Below are 24267 nucleotides of genomic sequence, written 5' to 3' on the forward strand. Positions count from 1 at the left end.
GCAGATATTAATTTTTATCTACCAATGATAGCCATGCTTCCTGCCGTGAGCCCACCCTCCCCGGAGACTCCTGTAAAGCGGATAGAAACAGCAAAACAATCCCATCCCTCAGCGCTTCCATCTCGCACACATCTTTCTACAAGGCTATTAGATGGTTAGAGAGAGGAGATCACAGCATCCCATTTCCAGACAATAAAGGTTGAACATCACTGACATTTAACTATTTCACTCAGTTATCGATTTGTACTTGCTCCCCTAGTATAGTGTGCTTTCTAAATAGCTTTATGCATATTTTAGTTTACTGTCACTCTGTGTGCACAATCCACTTATTCAAATAAAAATGTGTGTTTATATTTACTTTACTGAGCACGTTGCTGGGCTTGGCAACTCGTGTTTAACAGATTGTAACTGCCTTGTAAAATGCACACGCTTTCACCGGAGGAAAAAAGGTTTGCATTCTAAGAGCAGTTAATATTGTGTTACACAATCATACTTTATTCCATTTAGAATTTTATGTTTCTGACTCTAGAAATCAAATTGCCGAGAGTCTCAGTTGCCTAAAATGCATTCAATGAATGGGGTGATTTATCATTGCCATCAGCCCATCAAAATAGCCATAAACATTGTCTTGCTTGTTGTCTGCCTTTTTGGCTATATCCCTTTTTTCCTTGACACCATGCCAAGTTTTTGCAGTTCAATGAAAAAAATAAACAATACAGTGTATTTATTACATGTGAATTCTCATAACTTGTTGAAGGGTTGCAGTTTTCCATTGTGTTACTCGGAGCCGCGGTGCTCCATTATAGTCAGTCGTCCACTTCTGGCCACCTGTATGTATTAATTTCAGATGATGCAATTGTGCTGATCAAAAATGACCAAACTAATCAGCTATGTTTTTTTGTTTGTTTTGTTTTTTGGGAGGAGACAGAGGGGACAACTATTGCTGTATTTATGCCAATTTTGATTCTTTGATTCAGGTCATTCAGTTCGTCTTTTGGGCCAGAAGAAAGATGGAGGACGGAGGTTAGGGGGAGCCAGACTGGACCTTCCCAAGATAAGAAAAAATCCCCTAATTGAAATCATCTCCATTAACACGGGGTAAGACATGGAGGGCATCTTTTATTTACTTGCTTATGTAGCGGTGTTGCTTTAAAAAAGTACTGTATTATAGTTATTAAAACCAGAATGTAGTACAATTTTGAATTATAACAACCTGACCTCTTTTACATGCAAGTGTATACAGTATTGCCACATTTTATCGGTTCATTTTATGTTGTTTACGGACACAGCCTGCCCTGTATTCTCAGTGGGCTATTTAAAAGGGGTTTGTGCCCACTAATTCCATTGTTCTTGACGTTTACTGATGATAATCCATCAGTCATCCTTGTGCACATCTTCAAGGTCCATAAAGAAATGAACTAAACAGATTTTATACACAATGCTTGATTTTAGTTTTCACACTTTTATCTTGTATAGAAGAGTCATCTAATGTATTTGTTTTACATGCCCGTAATGGAATTGAAGATGTTTGGTGGTCTTCATAGATTCATAGATGAATTATATACTTATTTTCATATGCATTATATCCGTTATAACAAAAATCACAAACTTGAGCAATCGTACGTTCCCTTGGGGCCTTGGTGAGTCGAAAGCAAGACATTTTTACAACTAAGAGTGTGACATTGGTGCATCACAAGAATATTCTCCATCCACAGAGTAGGACAAAATCCTCATGTTTTTGTTATATACTGGAAATCTTTTAGTAGGCTTTTGGATAACAAAGAGTTGCTGCAAATCCATGCTGAACATCTGCTTTTGTGTAATTTAGTCAGTCATTGGTGTCCCTAATTTGACCAGGCTTGGCTGATATAAAATTATATGTGAAAGAGACACTGTGTTCTTTATATGCTCTGTTTTTAGATAATCCATTTTAAATCCTCCTCTGATGTTGTGACATCATTGGTGACATTTGTTGGTGGACAAAACAAGAGCGATCTTTGTGCGACACGCAAATTTAGAGCAGACCCATCTTCTGCTCCCTCCTGCCTCAAAAAAAGAACTTTGGAAAGTTGTCAAGAGGCTTTAGATGACTTTTTTGTTTGGACAAATGTTGCATTCAAGCCAGGCACCAGCGTCATACATTTCCATGTTTAGCTGTAGTTTGATGTTAAGTTGTTGATATTCACACATTCTCTACGTATGAAGCCATCAAAGCCATTTTGCTGGAAAAGTTTGTACGAGGTCACTCACTCGCGCCGGAATATAAAAGCAGAGACTGGGACAGCAAATCGTTTAATGTACAAAGCCTTTTGTTAATGGAGGGAAGAAAGTATTTTGCGCCAATCAGCCAATCATCCCTGTACGTAGTTCTTCTGATGTCAAATTGTCACGTGCCACTTGATTGGCTGCATCACAAAAACCCAGAAGGGTAGCACTTCTATGTGAACTGCCACATGTTTTAAAAATGTCCGGAACTCTAATGAGGCTAAGGCTATGATTATGATGATTGCAAGGAACTTTTGTGAACTAGTGTGAGATTCCTAATTATATCAGGTTTTTGTTTTTCATTGTCATCTGTCGGTGCTCACGGATCGCAGGTGGAAAACTGAAATTATTTCGTGTGCCCACATGCAGTTGAGCTGCGGCCCTATGGTTAACAAACATTGTCATAGGTAGTATTGTCCCAACTGAATGCCCCTTTTATTTTCCTGTTTTGGCGTCTGTGTAAATTTTAGCGGTGTTTGTAATGACTTTTCTTTAAATTTCATTTGGCTTTGATAGCATAATGATCACAACTGTTCTCTTTGTCTTTGAAAAAAAAAAGATCCAGTCTTCCAAAAAGACTCCATCAGTTCATGCGGCAAAGCTTGGCTAAGACTGCACCAACCTGAGTTGTATTTATGCTCCACGCCGGAGTCATGCCCCCATCTCAAATGGCATCACTTTTTTTGGAATGTAAAACGATAGTCGTTAAGATGCCTTGCAAAGTGGCTTCTGTGCATCAGTCAAATTTGATGATGGGTCTACAATACAATATTGTGTTTTTTTTTTTTTTTTAACAGTCTTAACAACTCGCGAAAAGAGACTGACTACTTTGTGACTATAGGAGTCATGACAATTTACCAGTAGTCATTCAGACAGTCGCTGTGGGGGTCTTCCTTACAGGAATGATGGAGGCAGTCTTTTGGCAGGTTGGGGCAGACGATAGTTGAACCAAGGTGTTGAAAATGAGTTTTAACATGTCGTCAGCTGGTGGACCATCAGTACGTGTTCTGGGATTTTGTCTGGGCCTGCTGCTTTGCATGGGTGAATCTTTTGCAGGGTACTTTTCATGTCTGCTGGGGATAAGCTGATGGGTGTTGTTCTTGGTCCTCAAAGAGAGAGAAGAAATGGTTGAGGGCATCTGGCATATAGGCTTTTTTTTAAGCTTTGTTCATCCTTGGATTTAGTTTATGCTCCGTAAGACCAGGGCCACACTACCTCCAATGACCCTCAGAAAATGTGGAAAGGTATTAAATGCATCACAAAATACATCTAGATATATGGCCTTTGATATGAAAATGACACCATCTTTCAGTTCGAGCTCCTTACCTTCCTTATTTGGTTGCAATTCTAGGATTTTCATTCGGAGTCTTCACCAATGAAGCTTATGTCCCCTCTCGACTTAAAGCACATCAAGTTTCACAAGGGCATCATGGTGTGTTTTTTTACACATGGGGCAACTCCGTGGAAATGTCATTCTATGTTCCATTTGATTTATAAATATTACTTTCATTAAGTTGCATATTAGTATGGTTTGCACCTATTAATTCCAAATTACTTCCACAAAACGTGTTCTATCCTCATGGGTGTGTTTGCGTGTGTGTGTGCGTGTGTATGTGTGTGTGTTGGGGGGTGTCTCGGGTTAGGAAGTGGGTAGAAAAAAATTGTATATTCGTGCATATTCAAGCAACATTGTCCGATTTTCTTCAGGCCCATTTGAAGTTGAGTCAAATGAAAAGATTTGGGTTCAAAGAAATGTAAAACACAATGTTACCATTAGATGAATTCCACCTTATTTTGGGGTCAATATTACCTTTTAGTAGCTCAGTATTTTAGTATCTTAATGCTAATCACTTAAGCTGGTTACCTTTTTGCGTGGTGCAAAAATATAATGTATAGGAAGAAAGAAATGGATTTAATTAGGTGAGTTGTATTTCATTCTCCCTGGCGCATTGTGCCATCTACAAATATACATGCTCTGAAATTAGATCATGTTCCCATTGCCAGCATTTAACTTTCAAATATAGTTAAGCGTTGTGTCTCATTTTGTTCTCACTGTAGCTTCTTCTTGCAAACAGATATGCCCTAGGGCAGAGTTTATTGCTCAAATAGCCTACGAGTAAGCCCAGAAAAAGGAAAAAAAAAAGACCTCACTTGTTTTTCTAACGCTCCGTTTTGTGTCCCAGTTTTAGAACACTTGATGCTATTAGCCAAGCTGGTGCTTTTGTATGTGTTAGTGTGTGTCTGGCCCTAGGGTACTCTAGGGTCCCTTCTTACTGTGTTTATCTGTTTGTGTGTGTGTCTGTGTGCGCATGTGTGCGTGTGTGTGTGCGTGTGTGTGTTGTCAGCATCAACAAAAGTCCCTTTGTGAGCAAGCTGAAGTGGGATGCTTTAGCATCATAAACCAGGAATTTACAGCCTCTCAGTCAGAATGGGTCATTAAATGTGTGTGCGTGCGCGTGTGTGCATGTGTGTTGTGTATTAGTGTGTTTGTTTGCGTGAACCATTGCCATTGGACTCCAGGCATTAAAAAAAAGCCATTTGTTCCACAGCTACAGCTCATTTCATTTCATTACATATCCCTTCACTTCTCTCTATTTAGTTGCATTTTTGGGTGGTTATGATCCCTCACAATGCTATTCTAATGCTAACATCTTGTTTGATCTTTTGCCTTTTACAGCAAACCAATAACTTGTTTCATTATTAGTTTCCTCCAGGCACACAGGTAGGCAGGCAGGCAGGGTATTTTCTCATATGGAATAAATGCAATTCTCTTGGTCAGCTTCCAATATGTGCAGTTTTGGAATCTATTCATACAGTAAGAAATAGTACAAGGCTTTATTCACTGTAGAGACATTGTTTTACAATAACCTGTTACATTATTGACATTATTGGTGTTTTTATCTGGTGTAAACATATGTTCATTGTTGTAAAAATAAAACAAAAAGCAATCAATTGTAGTACAGTACTCAACTTTAATATAACGACGAGTGATAGACATCATGATAAATGGTCAGTGGGATGTTAACTGCTTGTAAGATGAGTTAAAGAAGGAATGGAGCTGGTCTAGTTGGGTTTTCAATTATTGTATTATTTTGGATGTATTGTTCCTATTCCATCCATCTATTATTTGTAGCTGCTTATCCTCACTTAGGTCGCTGGCTAGCTGGTGCTTATTCTAGCAATCTATGGACGGTAGGCGGAGGACACCTTGAACTGGTTGCCAGCCAAACGCAGGGCACACAGACGAACAATCAGTCACGCACCCAATCCAAATTAAAGTAACCAAAACACCTGCTTTTCATGTTTTTTGGAATGTGAGAGGAAGCTTGAGTTCCTGTTTTGCTCTTCTGTTACAATTAAAAAGATTTTTTTTTTTAAAGCTATTGACTTCTTCAATGCAGAAAAATAATCTGACCTTCAAGCCTGTACAACACACAGACATGCATTTGCTGTATAATTATCTGTACAGCCCAGCTTTTTGCTGTGAAAAGTGTTTGTGTGCTTTTCTGAGTAGATTTTTGAATATATTTTTTATGTTGTCCGACTCCACAATTGTTTTCGCCGCTAGTTTCCTGTGATTTCCTTTTGGCCGCCTCAACTTTTCTGTCCACGCTTTAGGTCGACAAAGCACAATAACGGGTCTTATCAACCTTGCCGCCGACCTTAGCACAGATTTGTTAAGCATTGTGACCAAGGTGTAATGTTAACAACTTTTGCCAGCTGAGAGGGGCAAGTTTGGGGTCAGCGTGTAGGACGTGATGAGAAAAAAAACAACCGTTAGAATCGGAGGTCCATTTTTTTTTCCAGATTTTTTTGTGTGTGTTTTTCAATTTCAAAAAAATAAATACTCTTAGTATTACTGCTTGCCTATAAGTTTATTTTCAATTTGGGAACCCTAGTCTCAATAAACAGATCTATTTCTCAATAAACAGATCTATTTCTCAGTATTTTATATCTTTTTATATATTACACATGATATTTTTATATCTGTTTCATACTGTTTAGGGAGCACTGGGTTAGAAGGCACACCTGGTCATAAGAAATACTGCACATTAACGTAAACAAACTATTACAGCAAATAAGGCAAACTTTATCTTCAATTGTACAGACATTTGTCCCTGTTAAGATTGCATTTTTGTTAATTTGTACTGGTAATCATTTGTACCATATTTTTCGTACCATAAGGTGAAATTAAATGAGAAGGAATTTGAATAAAAAATGATGAACTAAAAAAGTTGAAATGCATACACAAGCCCCTCCTGATTATAAAGAGCAACGTGAATGTTTTTGAAAAATCTAAAGGATTATATGTGTGCCTCACTGTACGAAAAAGATGGTGAGTGACTTTTACCCCGTCTCAAAAGCTTTAATAAACTAGTGGTTGACTGTTCAGCTCTAACATACATATTTCTAATTGTTGCCGGTCATTGACATTATCTTTTCTTTTGGTCTGCTATCCTAAAGCGTCATATGAAGCCAAGTCGAACAAAAGGCAAATGCTTTAGAAATGTTGGAAATCAGGTCCAAGTGTTTAAAGGACAGTAAAAAAAGGCTGTTCATTAAAACGTTGACAAACATAACAGTAGTTTCTGATCTCCTATGTGACAGATTGACTCTGCATGCCTGCATTGTCAATGTCGGCAGAATCACATTACGTTTGACACATTGGAACGTTTTCTATCAAATATACACAAAGAATGCTGCAAATACATTCTTCTTTTATTTATTTATTCTCACCCAGGACCCACACACTAAAGTAGATTCTGTCACACACCTCCACCTCCTCTGGCAGTGCACCACAGTGGCCTTCCTGATGTTTATCAAACCAATGTATGGGTAGTTTTCAGCTCCACTGGTCTGAACATATTATTCCATTTCCCTCTTTCCCACTGTTTAACACACAAACACATGTAACACACGCACGCACACACACACACACACACACACACACACACACACACATGCACAAACAACTCTACCTCCCTCAATCACCAGGAGACCAGGAGAGCTTGTGCTCCCTGCAGTAAATCCAAAAGATTGATGTGTCTCCTTGGACAAAATGAGATTGTATGTCATTACAAGACATTACGCTACAGAACCCCCGAGTAACCGAATTAACACCAGCGTGTCACAGGAAAGCACATTTAACATACGCATGCACACGTTCACACAACAGACTGTGTCGCAGAATATTTGAATATACCAGCTTTCTCATGTTTCCCCTCCAAGTGTTGAAATTTCCCCAGTGAACTGAAAGTTATAAACTTGTTAATTTAACGTCAGTACACCCCTGTCAAGTTGACTTCTGCAACTTTGGATGTCATGATGGAATCAACAGTGGTGGTTGACTCCCGCGTTCCTTTTGAATGCTGACCAGAAGTTTTGACATGTTGTTCACAACCTCATTGGTGAGTCGACAGCAGCAGTGAGGCTATGCCCCCCCTTCCGAGAGCTGGTTATTGTTGATGTGTGACTGTTCCAGTAAGGACTACAGTTTTTTCACAGCTTGCACATTTCACTAGTCATCCAGCAAAGTCAAACAAAGCATGACTGCATGTTATGTCTTAAAATGATGATTTTGATTCTTTTGGAAGATGCAGTGGTTTGTAGTTTTCCTGCATTATCTTCTTTGAGTCAGCTCACCTCACATGACACCAGAGACGTAAGTGACAAATGCAGTGGAACCTCTGCGTTTGAACACAAGGGGCTTGTACGTAATCTCCCAAGTTGATGGGATACGGCTCCGTCTTGAAAACAGGCATTATTCTGCATACCTTATATCTTGACCTTTTGCACAATCAGGCTTCAAAAAAAAACAAACAAAAAAGCATCATGTAAGTATCATGTAAGAACCAAAGATGAACTCTTTCAGTGCTAAGCGTGATCTGAAAAGGCAACCTCTAGAGTGCCAGCTGATTTCAATACTATAGTGCATGAGCACTGACTTTGAACTTTTCAATGGCTGTCTGAGTGTAAATATGAGTTAACTGTAGTAGGGCATAGTGATAGCTTGGCAAGCCTCACTTTCTCTGTAGAAAGTGTGTTAGGAAAGAAACCGATTGACCACGGCAGATTTCTTTGAAATTAACAGTGCAATAAAACTCATTGTGATGTTTTTTTTTTTTTAAGGGCAACTTTACCGAATGACACCGGAACGAAGTATGTTCTCTTCGTAGCGCTCAAAGTGGTGCACATTAAAGACTATAGTTTGTTTTATCTACCATAAAAACTCAGCGTTAAATGACCAGGCATGGTGATGATTATAACACCATTGATTCATCAATGTTTTACCGCAACAACGGCATAAGTCATTCCCTACTGTCTTTCCTTGACTAGCCATGTTGAATTTTTCTGCATCCAAAGCAACCGTTTACTACTCGGCTTCTATGGGTAGCTTTTCTGATGTCATATTTCACTCTTTGCTGATTGTTTTTTTCAATTATCTGTTTGGTCAGGTTTGCCCAGACTCAGAAATGTGCTTCATGGCAACTCTGCCCAGATTCAGTTGCTGGTACAGCGATTAAGTCTGGTTCCCAGGCTAATGTAATGGTGGACAATGTGCAGAGGAAAATTACTGCAGGTCCCATTAAGGCAATTCACATAACATAAAAAAACAAACACAGTTTATTTATTTATTTATTTATTTATTTATTTATTTATTATCGTGTTTACCAAATTTAACTTATTTTTGCTTCACCCTTGCTCCTGGTAAATCTTCATCAAGTTAATTTTTGTTCCTCAGTTCTCATACCCGTCCACTGCAATTGTACAAAAGCCATGCCAAAGTCAAATAAAAAGAAGAGCATGATTGTGTGTTATTAGTATTTACTAGAGTGTGACTGAGTAGAAGGCATGCAAAATATTCTTGGGTCTTGCATTACTGGTTTGATTGAAGCCTATTTTAGGATGATTCAAATTTGTGTTCCACCTTACTATCTGTCTATTTTACAACTTGCCCAGATAAAATGTGTTGACTGTAAAATTGTACACATCTGAAGTAAAATCTCAAGCAAATAATCTATTTTAGTGAAGTAATTGTGCACAAACACAGTTTTTGTCCTCTAACAATGACCTGACTGATCTAGCGAAAACACAGTCTCGAGGTCTGCCTACAGTCAAAACAAGAAGTTATGAAAACACTTGGAGGTCCCATGTTGACATGAGGTTGTGGTCTCTCAGACATTCACTGCGCACATGCTCTCTCTCTGCCAGCCAAAACAACAAGCAAGACTTCAGTAGTAGTCCAAGATCTCGAAGGTCATCTCGTGACCTTTTGTCAAATTCATATGCAGTAGCTTGACTTTGTAGCGCGACTAAATTTATGTACAAAGGCTTGATTGAATAAATTGTGAGCTATACTGCGCTTGACACGCAAGTTGCAGAAAGACAATTGGCTCAGGGTGCACGTATGAATAAAGGTTCGACAAATGCACACAAATGCTATTGTGGGAACTCTGAACGAACCCTGTTTGTGTGTATTTCCCGGGCTTTATACCTTGACCAGAAAGGATTATAAGCAAGCGAAACATTATTTCTAATATCCTTGCTCTTGAACAAGCTATTGTACATATGTGATGAATTAGTAACAATAACATTGTTGACTATTGCTGCCATTAATGACCTAAAAAAATTGGAACCTTTAAATTAAAGGCCTCTTTTTTTTCCCAAGTATTTGTATTAATGCAAATTCTCAACAACCCTTGGATGCAAGCAGGTTCATGTCCTCCAGCTTGGATTTAACTGCTTTTATGCGACTATTCTCTCTATAATAATAATCCACAATAAATTTCCTTTCTGTATGGCTTCATTGTTGTGTATGCCACATTCTTTGACTCCCAACTTTAACTCACGTTGAAAAACTGTACACTTGCAGACATCAGCTTTGTTCGCCCATATAATGGCAGTTTAAGGTTTTGTTTGCTCATTTACCCACTCCACCCTATCCCCGCGCAAACAATAAGCACACTGAATAACCTTGCTTTACAAATGAATAACTCGCCGATTTGCCTTCGCAGTCCAAAGCTTTGTTTTGATAATTGCGTTCTCAAGCTGGCGCTAAGCAAACCCCCATCAACGAACCAAGACACAAGCATAGCCCAATTTGTTTATGCAGGGAGCAGATTTCTAATTAATGTGCAAACCCTAAGTGCTTATCATTGAGAAAACATTTTCCTGCTTAACTGTCTCTAAGTCTGTGTCTTTAAGATGCTGCATAAGGGAAGTCCCTCTAAAGAAAACTGCTTGCTTCTGTGTGTGTGTGTGTGTATGCGTGTCAAGGGAGGTTTACACATGTACGGAGAAACCACAGGGCTTTCTTTTTCAAGACAGCAACACAATAGTGCTTTTAACACACACGTATAGAGCCACATACACACACACTCACGAACCAGCCCCAGACACACTGGGGAGGAAACCCCTCTCATTGTAACACATTGATGAACTACACTTGTCAAGTGGAACAGCTACCTCACTGGTTTAATTAGCCAGTAGGAAACAGAAGGGGTATACTGAGAAACAAAAGAGGAAGTAAAATTGCTAAGTTATGAACAATATACTGTACTAGTGTTTATTTTTGCTGTCATATGGATGCTGACAGTCATTGAGTTTTAAAATGAACACTGATCCTCACTTGGGTCCAGCAAATTTCAAATATCTGGCAGGGATCTTTATTCATACAAAGGCATGCTGCGACAGAGCTCCTCTGCTCCAACCTCTTTCTATGTCAGAGTGCTGAGTAGTTGTCGCACTTCGTTTGGGGTGATGGGGATGTCGAATCTGCTAATGCGTTGTCTTGATATTGGACAAATGCTCAGCAAGAGCATACTGACAGTCACATGCACACATAGGCTGAATTGATACACACACGCGCACACAATTATGCACACGCACACACAGAAGCAAGTAGACCACTGTCTCTTGAGATTAATGTTGGTGTGATCCACTCAGCTGGGCCTGATCACATTAAGATGGATGGACCCCCTGGTGTTGGTGGTGGCTGTGGTGTATGTCTGTGTGTGAGTGTTTGCAGGGTCCCATCTGTCTCTGTTTTCTCCACATCGAGCTTCTGTGACCTAGCTGCCATCTTTAGTGCCCTCAACTGGGATAAGCAACGCATAGAGTGGCAGGGATAGGCAGATTAAAACACAACTATTTTTCTACTCAATTTCTTGCCTTTGGTGACATGCCTCTTTGCATGGAGTTTGCACTTCTAAAGGATTACTGAAGCGTGGTTGTATTAATCTTCCATTGCTTTTAAAATGCTTTTTCAAACAATACATTGTAATGTAAGTAAACTTTGGAGTAAGGGTTTTTTTCTTTTTAATATGATGGTGTTATTAAATTGGGCGATTAAAAATAGATATGAGTATAAACCAGTAATTAATGAAATATTGTACTCTTTAGCCGTTTTGGCTCTGAAGACACATTTATATAACTTTAATTATACAACTATTTATAGGAGTGATACAACTATGTTTCGATACAATGTACCTCAGAACGAATTTGCCAAGCTTCCCCGCAGTCCGACCGATGTAGCATCTGTAGATATTATTATTTCATAATTTCAAGCCTTCATAAAACCTTTCTGAACTATAGACACAATTTTAGTGAGTAAGTTTTGATTCCTTGGGTGCATGCAAGTCTGATACACTGAGGTTTCTTGATGCGTAATTGTGCATACTCCAGAATTGTCCACTTAAGAGGTTCCACTGCAGTACTCGGAGTAAGACTGGTACATAAAACTAACATCAAATATGTATCGACCACTCAACATGTACTGAATTTTTGGCCATTGAAAATATTTGGCCAAATATGGGGGGTGGGAAAAAAAATCAGTTTTCTTTCCTGGGACTACAGGGGAGTCAAGATAAGACCCACCAAGGAAGACAAACAAATTCATGTCACATGACATTGTTTTGCAAAGGCCAAATTTAAAATAAACATACTAATTAATACATGGATGACAATGCAAAACCCATTCAACACTTATCTTGAAGTCGGCCTTCGTAGCTTTGTTAGCGAAATGGCTAGCTGACGCTTCGCAACTCTGTCTTTATTGTTGTCACATCACAGAGCTGCCAACATCAACTCACCGCCATTAAAAAATATTCAATAGGTTGTTAAGTTCACTAAGAAATCACTCATAAATTACACTGTCATTGCATGATATGACACAAATCTCCAGCATTAGCACTGGCTACTAACAATGTACCATATGCTGTGCATGTGGTCTGTTCAAATGCAGTCAAATGCTGACAATCTATAAAGGATGGCATATATCAAGCAGAGTGATCAGGTGAAAGTACGGTACTTTGATATTTTACTTGTTTCCAATTTATGGTCTATCTAGTCACTTATATTTACAATCCCTAATTGAATAACTTGGTTTTTGTCTTCCATTTTAGTGGCTGGTACATCAATGAATCATAACAGTGTAAAACTATAACAAGAATAAAAGCCTTAAAGGGACACTGTGTAAGATTTAGACAGTTTCTAATCAAAAATGAATACATTCAATAATTAGGAATTTCAAAACTTTGCAAATACATATGTTCATAATGACCAACAGTATGTTTTAAATATACAGAAATCGTAGGTCTAGTTATCATTATAAATATAAATATAAATTATATTACACCGGGGGTTGCACTTCTCCGAAGGTGGCCATGTTTGTTATAACTACAGACAATGGTAAGTGCAGCACCTATAGCACATCCTGCTGGAATGAAAAACGGTCTAAATCCCTTTAAACAGGTGTTAAACTTTGAACAAGAATAATAATAATTAGAGCCATAGTAGACAGTTGTATTTAATTTTCACCAATCACTTACAGGACACTGCTTGTGAATTTACAGTTAGTAACAAGTCGATTGGATGCCGAAAGGCCATAAGTATTTTTTTTTTTTCCTGTTTGGTCTTTTTTTTTTTTTTTTGTTCTCTCATATCCTTGCATCCCTACCCTTAACTCAATTGACCCCGGAGAGTATACTTAGAATATAATTAATTTCCTTTAAATTACAGAGAATATAGGGTTCATGAAGAATCATGTTTCAAACAGTGGGATGCTTTGGCACCCACACACAAGCAGTGTTATTAGAACCAGATATGTGTATCTCTCTGGGTCCAAGGCCAGTTTATTTATCTTATTTTGATTTTTCTCTGAGGAGACAGAATAATTTTCTCACAAGCCCATGGACACAATCACATTAGTCGTTGCAAAGCACAGTGTTTTCTGGTTATTAATCATTAGTTAAATGTTTTTGTCAACAATTTTTTTCCACATAAAAATGCAATTGAAGAACAGAATCCTCTCAATCTGGGTTTTGTATAAAAGGCACACAGTGAACGAACAGAGGGTTCTTTCACTACGAAACTGGGCTGAGGTCAATTATTTGTCACAGTTACGATATTTTAGGACATTTGGATGAAATACTATTTTGAAACGCGGCAGAAAATTGTACACCACATCAACCAGCTTTGCCCCTAAATATGTTTTTTGTTCAAAATTGAATGTCACATATTTGAATTTAATGGACGAAATCCCTTCTTTTTGTTCAATGGAACCGTCTCACGATATATAGACAGCTATCAAGAAGGAGCCCCTTTTTCAGCTTAATAAGTTCCTTCCTTTATGAATCAATGTATAACTGAACTTCTTATCCTACTTGCTCCTTTTTGGTCCATTTGTGTTTGTTTTCTTTACTGTTATGGTGACTTTAGCTGTCCTGTAACACAGAAAATTCATCAGATGAGCTTAAAGAGTTCTAGACCGCTTAGGTCTTGTCAAGAATTTAGTGATTCAATTTTCTAGCCTAATTAAGGATCCGTCTCAAAAAGAGGTGGAAAAAACTCAATTGTAGAACCTGGTCTGCCGGTTTTCCTAGTGCTTAGCCGAACAACAAATTTGTGCTGGTCCCTTTTTTCCCAAGCACATATTTTATTCTATCATAAATCGCTCACAATATGTTTGATATGTTTTTTGAGGCAGAACAAGCATTATAAAGGCTGCCTTTTGATTTATTGGATTATAGATGCAATAATGTCCCTGCTTATTTGTCCAGGTGCCTGAATGCATGTACCTACTGCAAGACAAAGCATGCCAGAGGAGACCTAGCCAGCTATCCAATTGAAGAGCTTGTTGAGAGAGCTCGACAGTCTTTCCAAGGTACGTTAATAATACATATGTTTTGTGTATTTTCACATTACTTTTAATTGTGGATTTGAGTGTGCGTGTGGCTCTCCTATCACGCGGGGAATGTTTTGGTAACACATGTTGATGTTTTTTGTTCTTGCTTTGTTGGCCCCATCCACTTGGCTTGATTTGATGCCAGATGAACAGCTGCTGTGCCCTGGCATCTGTTCCTTAAGAGTAGACTCCCAGCTTCCCTACTGCACAGCAGGCGATGGTTCATAAAGACCCCCAGGCGGGTCAGTCAAGGGCAAATCTACCTATTGACAAAGATCCACTTTTCACTGCAGTTATTCTCAACAGTACAGACAATGCTTAGTTGCAGAAACTCTCAAGAGCTGTTGACAATCAAAAGCATACACATGCGCAATGTAAACGCATGTTTATGGTCTGTGTGCGGGTGCCAGGTTTAAAAAACAAAAAAAAAGCACAAGCAGAACAGGCTAACTGTATACAATGGCCGCAGCTAGCCCAGATTTGAACTTGCGACCTTTTTTGCAGTGCTACTCCGGTCTCCAGCAGTCTTTAAAGCAACTGCATGCGTACCACAGCAGTGCCCGGGGGTAGCCATTCAAGGGCAAACTCACCAGCTGGCGAGGCCTTAGTGTTGGCGTGTGCGTGCGCTCATGTAAGATAGAAGACACTGCAGGTTGAACATCTACGCCTTTTACACAGTTTCCACAGTTGAGGGACACACGTAGCGTAGGGCATTCTGAATACAGCATTTGACAAGACTGTGTCTTGCTTTATTTTGTTGCGTGTTTTGAAAAATTATACATTTCAACTCTAAATTATACTCAACTGGCAAATGTTTGCTGCAGCAGAGGATATTAAAAAAATGGCATTGTATTACAATATAACGTTACTTGATCAGTTCAAGAGGAACCCTTGTCATAAAACATTTAACAGGAAGTTTAGTTTGTGAGATATGTATGTGCGGTCCGTTATAAGACAGGAAACACGATAGCAACTGGCGGTTGTTGTTTTCAAAAAATTAAGAGGAACCTGAAGGTTGTGGCCTCTTAAAAAAAAAACAGTGGATTTACCACAGACACATTTTTTAAGGAGATGTTTGTCGACCACACAAGGTGATTGTCTGTTTCCTGTCCTATAATTTGTGTTTGAATCTAAACATATGATTACCCTGGATGAGTTACCTTTGCTTTCATACATGGTGATTGTGAAAACAGATTTATTTCCTTGCTACATGATCATTTCACACAAACACAATAGCACACTAGCAAGTGTGATAAGCAGGTTTCTTTTTAGATTTAATAGGTTGTAACACCCTTTAACCATCGATAAAAATGCTCCTAGTTAGAAATCTCTTTTTGTTAAACGTATGCATGGCATTTATGAACTGAATGCCCTTTGTGCAGGTTGGATTTACATGACTGCTAAATGAAATGCCCTTCTTTTTGCTTTCACTCTCACTCAATTGGCAGTTCCTTCTCTTATTTGAATCAAACAGAAACTCAAATAAATAAATAAACAAACCTCGCAATTGGATTTGCTGTTGTGATGGTGGTGAATAGGAAAAGTGAACCAGCAAGTATAATTGCTAATATAGATTGCCCATTCAGCCAGCTTTGGCAGTTGATTGGTTTAGATATAGAATTCACTCAAATGTGATTTAATGTAAATAGCATCATGTGGAAATAACCTAAGAACGTGCATAGCTTTCAAATTTGTGTGAATTCTTCAAATGACAATTTTTTTAAATATCTGAGATTCATGTTTATCAGTGGTGGGCCCTCCGAGCCAGCAAGGCCTTCTCTGCTGGCCTAACATAATTATATTTCATCATAATTATAATAAAAGTGAATTTCATTTTTTATTTATTAATCTAACATAATTATTACAATTATGATACATCTCCATTTAATTTTTTTATTTGTTTTCCATTCGCTACAATGGAAAACAGTTCTTTCTCGCCACAATGTCGTCAATTAATGGTAAATAAATAAAATACTTATTGAAGTGCGATTTGTAATTTACTGGACAATCTTGTTAAAGTTCTTTGTGGACTTAATAACACTTTGGGTACACATCATTTTAAATTCCCTTTTATTTTAGGATTTGACAGTATCACGTACAGCGATCAGTTTTAATTGTTATGCGGGTTTTTTGATGTTTAGATGCTCCAGAAAAACGCCTGTGCTGTATATGATTATGGTGTATGCCCAGTAATGCGTACGTGTGCATCTGGGGGTATTAGTTCGACCACTGAATGCGTAAGTGTGAAATGCACGGACCGCCGCTGTTGTTTAAGTATGAAGATATGTATGCACAAAATAATATTTTGTGCATATGTGACTATTGATACGTAGGGCAGTTAAGGATTACATGTACTACCAAATTTGCTTCCTTGGTCAAGTTAAAATATGATAATTGATTGATTGATTACAATTTATTTGCAATGTAATGTAATCTAATGGTTTTAAAGCCATTATATTGCATTACTGAGGCCATTTTACCATATCTCTTAACACTTAACATCGTTAAATGCATTTTGTGCATTTCTGTGTACCTTATTGTTCACCACTGTTTATTTTTTCCTTTCGGTATTATAACTTTACAAATACGTACCCTGTGAGTCCCTTAAATTGTAATGGTCACAGCTGTGGGACACAAGATAAAATTCACATTTATTTAGATACTTGGGCTGTCGTCTTAGCATTACGCTGTCAAATGAATGTCCGGACTACGACACAACATGACACTTCATAGCTCCAGACACACGGCTATCACTCCTGCATGACAGATTACATTAGTCTGTGACATGCATCCTCACAATCATGACACCATTTGCAGTTCGAGCTGGTGCTGTAATGTCAAGAGTTGCTAGAGCCCGAGATTTAAAACCTTCAGTTTGCCACTGTATTTTTTTAGTTATGCATGCATTTGCTTTCACATTTAGTTGATGTACTTTGTGTATTGGAACTTTGATGTGTCATATTTTCAGCAGAACATTTGATAACACAATGCTGTGTGCAAAGTACTTTATGCCATAGTGTGACACTAGCATTATATATATATGTATAGTGGAGATCACTCCGTGGTGGCTAGTAAAATATACTTTTTCAATGTCTTATGTCAAATCAGACTAAACCTCTCCTGCTTCAGAACAGTGAGTATCACCAAAACGATTTGATTTAGTTAAATCCACACTATTTAAGGATTTTTTTTTTTTTTTTTTGACAAATGTGTCAGCGAAGATGAGCTGATCAGGCATATGTTAAAGATGGTGAAAGTAAACCCTTAAGTGTTCGTCTTCACAGGTGCAGTTTCTTAGATTGACAGTTTTAATACACAAAATGTAGAAGTATATTTTATTTGTGAAATGTGTTACATTGACAAATGTAAAACATGTTTTTGGACATACAAGTGCAAATCCAACGTGTGCATTGTAAGAATTCCCATTACTTTATATAGCTAATAAGAAATTCCAATGTGAAGCAATCAAAGGTTAAACAGCCTCCTGGCCTCTGCTGTCCAATGGAATCAAATGCCCAATACGCACATGTTTAATTTTTCTTATTCTGTCATTTCCACATGAGTGAACGATCATGTTCAAGCGGCACAAATGACACCGTTTGTTTCACCGGCATCAGCTGGATAGCATTTGACAGATAGCCTCAGATAGATATGTGGGCAAGCTCATCGCCTAGCTGTAACATCTGTGACAGGTGTCAGCTTCTGTTTACCTCTGCCGCTCTTGTAATGTGACACTTGGGCAGGCAGGGCTGACAAAGTTTGCCAGGAACAATCCTCCACGGGTCAGTGGTTCCACCAGTTTTATTGGTAGAAGTCAGTTTTTGATTAGTGGAATAGCACACCTGAAATACACAACGGTTATTTACTCTGTGAGTAGAGCCAGGCATTACAACGCCAATGTTAGGGCTGAAGAAATTGGCCTTTTTTTTTTTATTAGCATTAATTGCTTTATTTTATTTGTTTATTTTTTGTCGTACAATAATGAGTGTATAGCTAGAGTCCCGAACGCCTGCATGTGTCTGACGGATTGCAAAGATTTAAATATTGACAGTTCTATATTGATTGGCGTTGAGTCACCACCGCACGCCACCTATTTGAAATAACAGGGAAATCTGCTGCGCCTGCTAAATAAATACTCGCCAAAGTCATTATCCTAGGCTAAAGCTCTCATGGACGAGCTGAAATTGATTTTTGGATAGAAGCTCTTGCAGATTGAGAAGCTGTTATTTTCAAGCAGAAAAGTCTCTCCTTGTGTGCTCCTCCACGCTCAGACCATAGTTTAGGCTCCAGCAACAGCTTTTCATTATGTGGCTCTTGTGCAGCCACTGAATTCTAAACCACACGCTCAGGGCAGATTTCAGATATATGCCACTGCTAGAATCAGTTCCGCACTTTTTTCTTTGGCAGTCTTTGCAATATATTCAGAATGAAGTCAATAGTGCTCTTGAATATTTTCTCTATTGAGACACTTTGAAGCTGCTTATTGGTCCCGGATTTAAAAAAAAAAAAAAAAAAAAAAAAAAAAAATCATAAAAAAATCAAATTGGAAATTGACATATCAATAGATTAATTGAAATTAAGAATTTTTATGGAGCTGTAGGATTGTTTGTTGAGGTTAAATGGAATGTGCTACCGCACTGTAACCATCTGACACTCTATTGATTACATCTCAACTTTGCATTATTGATCTATCGAGGAATGTGACAAAGACTTCCACACATACCTCCTTTAGTATGACTTTTCCAGACGTTATTTTTATTCAGACATGGACGTCACTGAATTCAGTGAGATTCTGTTATACCATAAGAAATACCATCTGGAAAGTGAGCATTTAATTGATTTAGCGAATGTGTACTTTTGACTTGACTAATTAAGGAAACCAAAGCCAAAAGCTCTTGTGTAGTTTGAACTTTCCGGAACTACTGTGTTGATAGTTTTGATTGTACGTACACCATAAACATAATCATTTTGCTAGTTTGGATGGTAAAAAGAGAAATATCACTTCTTTTCCAGCCCCCATCTCACTAACATTTAGAAGTTAAGATAGCAAATGCCTGTTCATGTCAGGTATTTGTCAGCATTCGTTCAAGGTCGTAATTTTTCTTAGAGTGTAAGTTTTTCATAATGAACAGCAGGAGGTGCTGCAGGTGCTGCAGGTGCTGCAGGTGCTGCAGGTGCTGCATTTACAATTGTCCGTAAATATAACAAAAATGGTTGCCTCCGGACAAGTGCCACTCCGCTTGTAATATAATTTAATGATAGCTAGACCTATGCTTATATTTAAAACATGCTGTTGGTCATTAAGAACACATTCATTTGCAAGTTTCTGAAATTTACAATCATTAATTTATTCATTTTTAATAAAAAAAAAAAGTCTAAATCTTGCACACTATCCCTTTAAGGCAATCTTAAGCCACTCTGAAACCCTTTCACATGTTCATTATTTCATTGTGACACGGACAACAACTGTGTCAGAACAAGTGACACTGCTTCAGAATTTCTCAAGACCATCTCAAGAACAATTGCAACCTTGAGCAAAACCTGAAAAGCGCAAAATAGCTGCTATCTTTGCCAACACTCACAAATGTTTGCCTTTCAGTGTGATAGTTAGGGGCTTAAGACAAGAGAAGAGTTTCAGTACAGTATAAGATATTTAATGTATATTTTATTATGTACAGCATACAGTATTCCTGAGCGTGTATTGTCAATGGTAATTTGATATCATGTCGTGGACACCAGAAATCAAAAACACACACATTTTCTCATTTATATTATTGTTGTATGTGTGGACCCACCATCTCCACACAGCACAACAACTCAACCCAACTCTAACTTTGTTTGAAAACTTTTCATCCCCTGACAAGTCAAACTGTCCTCACAATGCATCCCATACATTCGTCTCAACAATGATAAAAAGCCATACACACTTTCCCCAGTCACTGGCTTGATTTGACAACACGGTCTCACCTCCACCACCTCTCATTATGCATGGCCATGTTTAATGTGTTTGTGTGTGAGCGTGCGAGAGAGAGAGAGAGAGAGAGAGAGAGAGAGAGAGAGAGAGAGAGAGAGAGAGAGAGAGAGTATAGTCAGTGGATTGTTAGTGCAGTAGCAAACTGACATTTTCTACTCCCATCTTTTTTATTTATTTTTTATTTTATTTATTTATTTATTTTTACCATTTGAGCTTAAAGTTCATCCAAAGTATGGTTGTATTCGATTCGTTCCTCTCTGGATTCTTCTTTGACCTCTTTTCAGTGGCTCCGTAGGCTGGACAAAAAGGCGACAGAGGGTGGTGTTCACGCGCGTGTTTTTTTGTGTGCCTGTGTGTTTGTGTTAGTGTGCACATGTACTGTGTTGTTCTGTGATTAAGTGCCAAGCTGGCAGCGGAGTGGATTGAATAGGGGGCCCCTTTCACACAAAAGAGAGCAAGGGATCGAGACAACACGCTTGCACACTCTGGCCTATGCCAGACTGCTGGCCACCAACTGCACACCTGGCATGCTACTATTATGTCACCAGTGTGTGGTTGCGTCTGCGTGTGTGTGTGTGTGTGTGTGTGTGTGTGTGTGTGTGTGTGTGTGTGTGTGTGTGTGTGTGTGTGTGTTATTGTGTGAGTGGAGCAGACACCATCTGCTCTGTCCTGCATAAACTTGTGTCCGCACCTTTTTCGCCTGTCCTTTTTCAATAGCCGTTGGATTGCATCACGTGCTTCATGTAGTCCTTATTTGATGATTCACTTTTTTTAATATCTTGATTAAAACTCAAAACTCCATTCACCTTTTTTTAATCAAAATATGAATACACAATATAGCCTTTTTCTTTGTACTGTAGTGCCGTTTGTTGACTTGACTGCCTTGCAAGTTCTCAATTCTCTTTTTAATGGCATTTTCTGTCAATTTTGGTGCTTTTTTTTTTACTGCCAGTCAGCTTTCCCTGTCCTCTCAAAACAAGGGTGTACGTTGTGGCTGGCTGCTCTATGGGGGAGGGGAAAGCGGTTAAAGATTCAGTCAATAGGTGGCAGTAAAACACTTAGATTTAAGATAGGACCATGTGCTCGCCCACTGAACTTGTGTATTTAAGGCCTTACTCAAGGCCGATGCGTTGCTTTTGTGCCTGTTAAGATGTTTAACTTCTTTCAGTCCTCTGACTCATATTTGGTTCTCCCCCCATGATAACATCACTGTGTTTTGTGTGTATGGATATGTGTGCGTGTGTGTTTGTTTTTGCTACACTGTCGGTCTCACATTCGGGGTTTTTACTGTCATTGTGGGGCCATTTCGTTTGGCTCGTTACTCCAGATCTTTGAGGGTCAAGACTTGGGTTTAGAATTATGGTTTGAATTTGCTTTTGGTTGGTTAAAGTTATGCAGTCATTTGTGCTGTTTAGGTTGGGCTAGGAAATGCAATTTGCCAATGAAATGGTCCCACTAAGCTGAAAAATGATCATATTCAGATACTTCCGGGCGCTATCCGTGCAGGCCGGTACCAGTTGATCCACGGACCGGTACCGTTCCGCGGACCGGTGGTTGTGGACAATTTTTTCTTTGTATTGTGCTGAATAATGTAATTATCAACATCAACAAAAAATCTACTTAGTGCCTGTGGCATGTTGGCTCACTGTGCTAAATCCTGTATACATGTCAACTTTCATTCCGGTTTTTCCTGTTTGCCTGTACGTCCTGCTTTGCCATTTCATAATCTTTCACACTTTATTCCGTTCATGTCACAAGATCACTGATGTAATTAAATTTTGAGATTTTTTTTTTTTTTTTCCCCACAAGCTGGTTTTATGTCCTCGGGCAACATAAGATTTTGCGCCCTGCCCTGACTGGTTCGTAGCCCGTCACTCTCCTATTGAAGATAAGAGACTACAAGACTACAAGGTTGTTTCCATAAGCCCACTGAGTCACACATAAGTGGAAAAAAAAAATTACAAATGGCTCAAGTCCTCAACTTTATGTCAGCTTTGAAGTTGAGACCTGAAGCTTGGCAGGCTGAAGAAGGAGAGATTAATTGGGCTGTTTAATCTACACAAGCCGTTGTCTGAACCCGTTCAGCCTTTTGGTCTTGTGTCACCAAATAAAATCCTGATTGATACCAAAGAGTTCTGCTCTGTGGCACATATCTGTCCTTTGGTCTTCCTCAAATGCTTCAGATCAGAGAAGGTAGCTGATAGAAAGCATTTGTCTTCAGTTATTCACACACGGAATTCCTTCGTTTGCTTCTGTAAAATTGTATAAAAAGAAGGCTTTAAAGAGAAACAGAGTAGTCAAATACATGCACTCATTAAAATAAATCACTAAAAAAAGGAGTCTTCATGGGTTGTAACTAGGAAAATAATAGCAGCTAGAGAACCACACTGTGCTATGGGTCAAACTGTGCTCAATAACTAAATGATGTTTCATTAATTTTCATCAATTTATGACTGCAAAGAACAACACGAAATAGGGCATTCCTGAAATTTTCGGTGCAACTGAGGGATAGGTGAGTGCCTTGGGAAGTTGATAATAAAATAATCAATTTGTTTTAGCAGCGTAATTCATTAAAAAAATGGTTGGGGCTACATGATAAAGGAGTGACGGTAATTGGATGTTACCTCAAGCCCAGGTAATAATGGTTAATGGATTTTCATTCCCTGCGAACGTTGCTTTTAAGAGTAGTGGCAAGGAATTCAAATAAAATGCAACCTTTGAAGTTGAAGACTACCAACAGTTGTACTGATTGAGGGTTTTGGGGTAGAATCACAGCACGCCACTAAACCTAGAAATGTTGAGTGGCTTCTTTGATTTTTGTCAACTGTCAAGATGTTCTAGAGCAGGGCTTTGTCTCAAATTTAAGGCTGACATATCGGCTCTAGGGGCAGGTCTGTGGAGCAGTGGTTAGCATGTCCGCCTCACAGTTCAAGGACACAAGTTCAAATCCACCTCGCTCCGGCCTTCCTGTGTGGATTTTGCATGTTCTCCGGGAGCCTGTGTGGCTTCTCTCCGGGCATTCTGGCTTCCTCCCACACTCCAAAAACTTGCATGGCAGGTTTATTGGATGCTCTAAAATTGTCCTTAGGTGTGATTGAGTGTGTGATTGGTTGATTGCCCCTCTGTGCCCTGTGATTGGCTGGCAACCAGTTCAGGTTGCCCCTTGCCTTCTGCCCCGAATCAGCTAGGATAGCCACCAGCAATTCTGCGACCCTTGTGAGGATAAGCGGCTCAAGAAGATGGATGGATAGCAGAGAACAATACAGAGTAAATGACAAAAGACGTTACTACACAGCTTCTTAAAGTTCAAAATCACTTGCTGGTCCATGGGCTGGAGAGATGGGAATACCTTGTTGAATGGAAAATTTTGAGATATGATCTGCTCAAGTTTTTTAAAATTTATTTACCTTATTTTTTTTATGGGTCAAAACGTTCTTTGGATGTCAGTTCACATATAGAGTTATTTGTAAACCTTCGTATCCTGTGCCTGTGGTTCCACTGTACTTATTTGCATATTTTTCCATTGTCCCCATGTTTGGCTAAAAGAGGGTTTAAAAATCTCTGGTACTAAAGGGATCATGTACAAAAGTAGTCAATTACTCAAGGTAATCATCATCAGTAGGTTAAAGGTTATGCCCAAAAGATAACAATTCTAGATGTATCAGGTTTGAATTTTGAACTTTTAATAAAGATGTAAAAGGCACATGCCTTTGGGATAAAACTGGTTCTATGTCATATCTGCCAGTATTTGTATGATTTGGCCATACATGTAGCACAGCATTATATAGTGTCTTTGAGAAACTATAATCACAACCTTTTACGCAATAGAATCATTTATGTGATT

The 24267-nt window shown here is 38.6% G+C and overlaps 1 protein-coding gene across 1 annotated transcript in view; it reads left to right on the forward strand.

Moving 5' to 3' along the window:
* Positions 1–24267, forward strand: part of LOC148426809 (threonylcarbamoyladenosine tRNA methylthiotransferase-like) — a 200824-nt gene that overhangs the window by 67744 nt on the left and 108813 nt on the right. The window contains exons 7-8 of the mRNA XM_088410634.1: positions 978–1098; positions 14325–14428. Of these exons, the coding sequence (XP_088266760.1) occupies positions 978–1098; positions 14325–14428 (225 nt within the window). The remainder of the gene's footprint in view (positions 1–977; positions 1099–14324; positions 14429–24267) is intronic.

The sequence above is a fragment of the Hippichthys cyanospilos genome, chromosome 3 (assembly GCF_059441005.1).
Source record: "Hippichthys cyanospilos isolate Australia breed blue-spotted pipefish chromosome 3, RoL_Hcya_1.0, whole genome shotgun sequence".
In the NCBI taxonomy this organism is placed as follows: domain Eukaryota; kingdom Metazoa; phylum Chordata; class Actinopteri; order Syngnathiformes; family Syngnathidae; genus Hippichthys; species Hippichthys cyanospilos.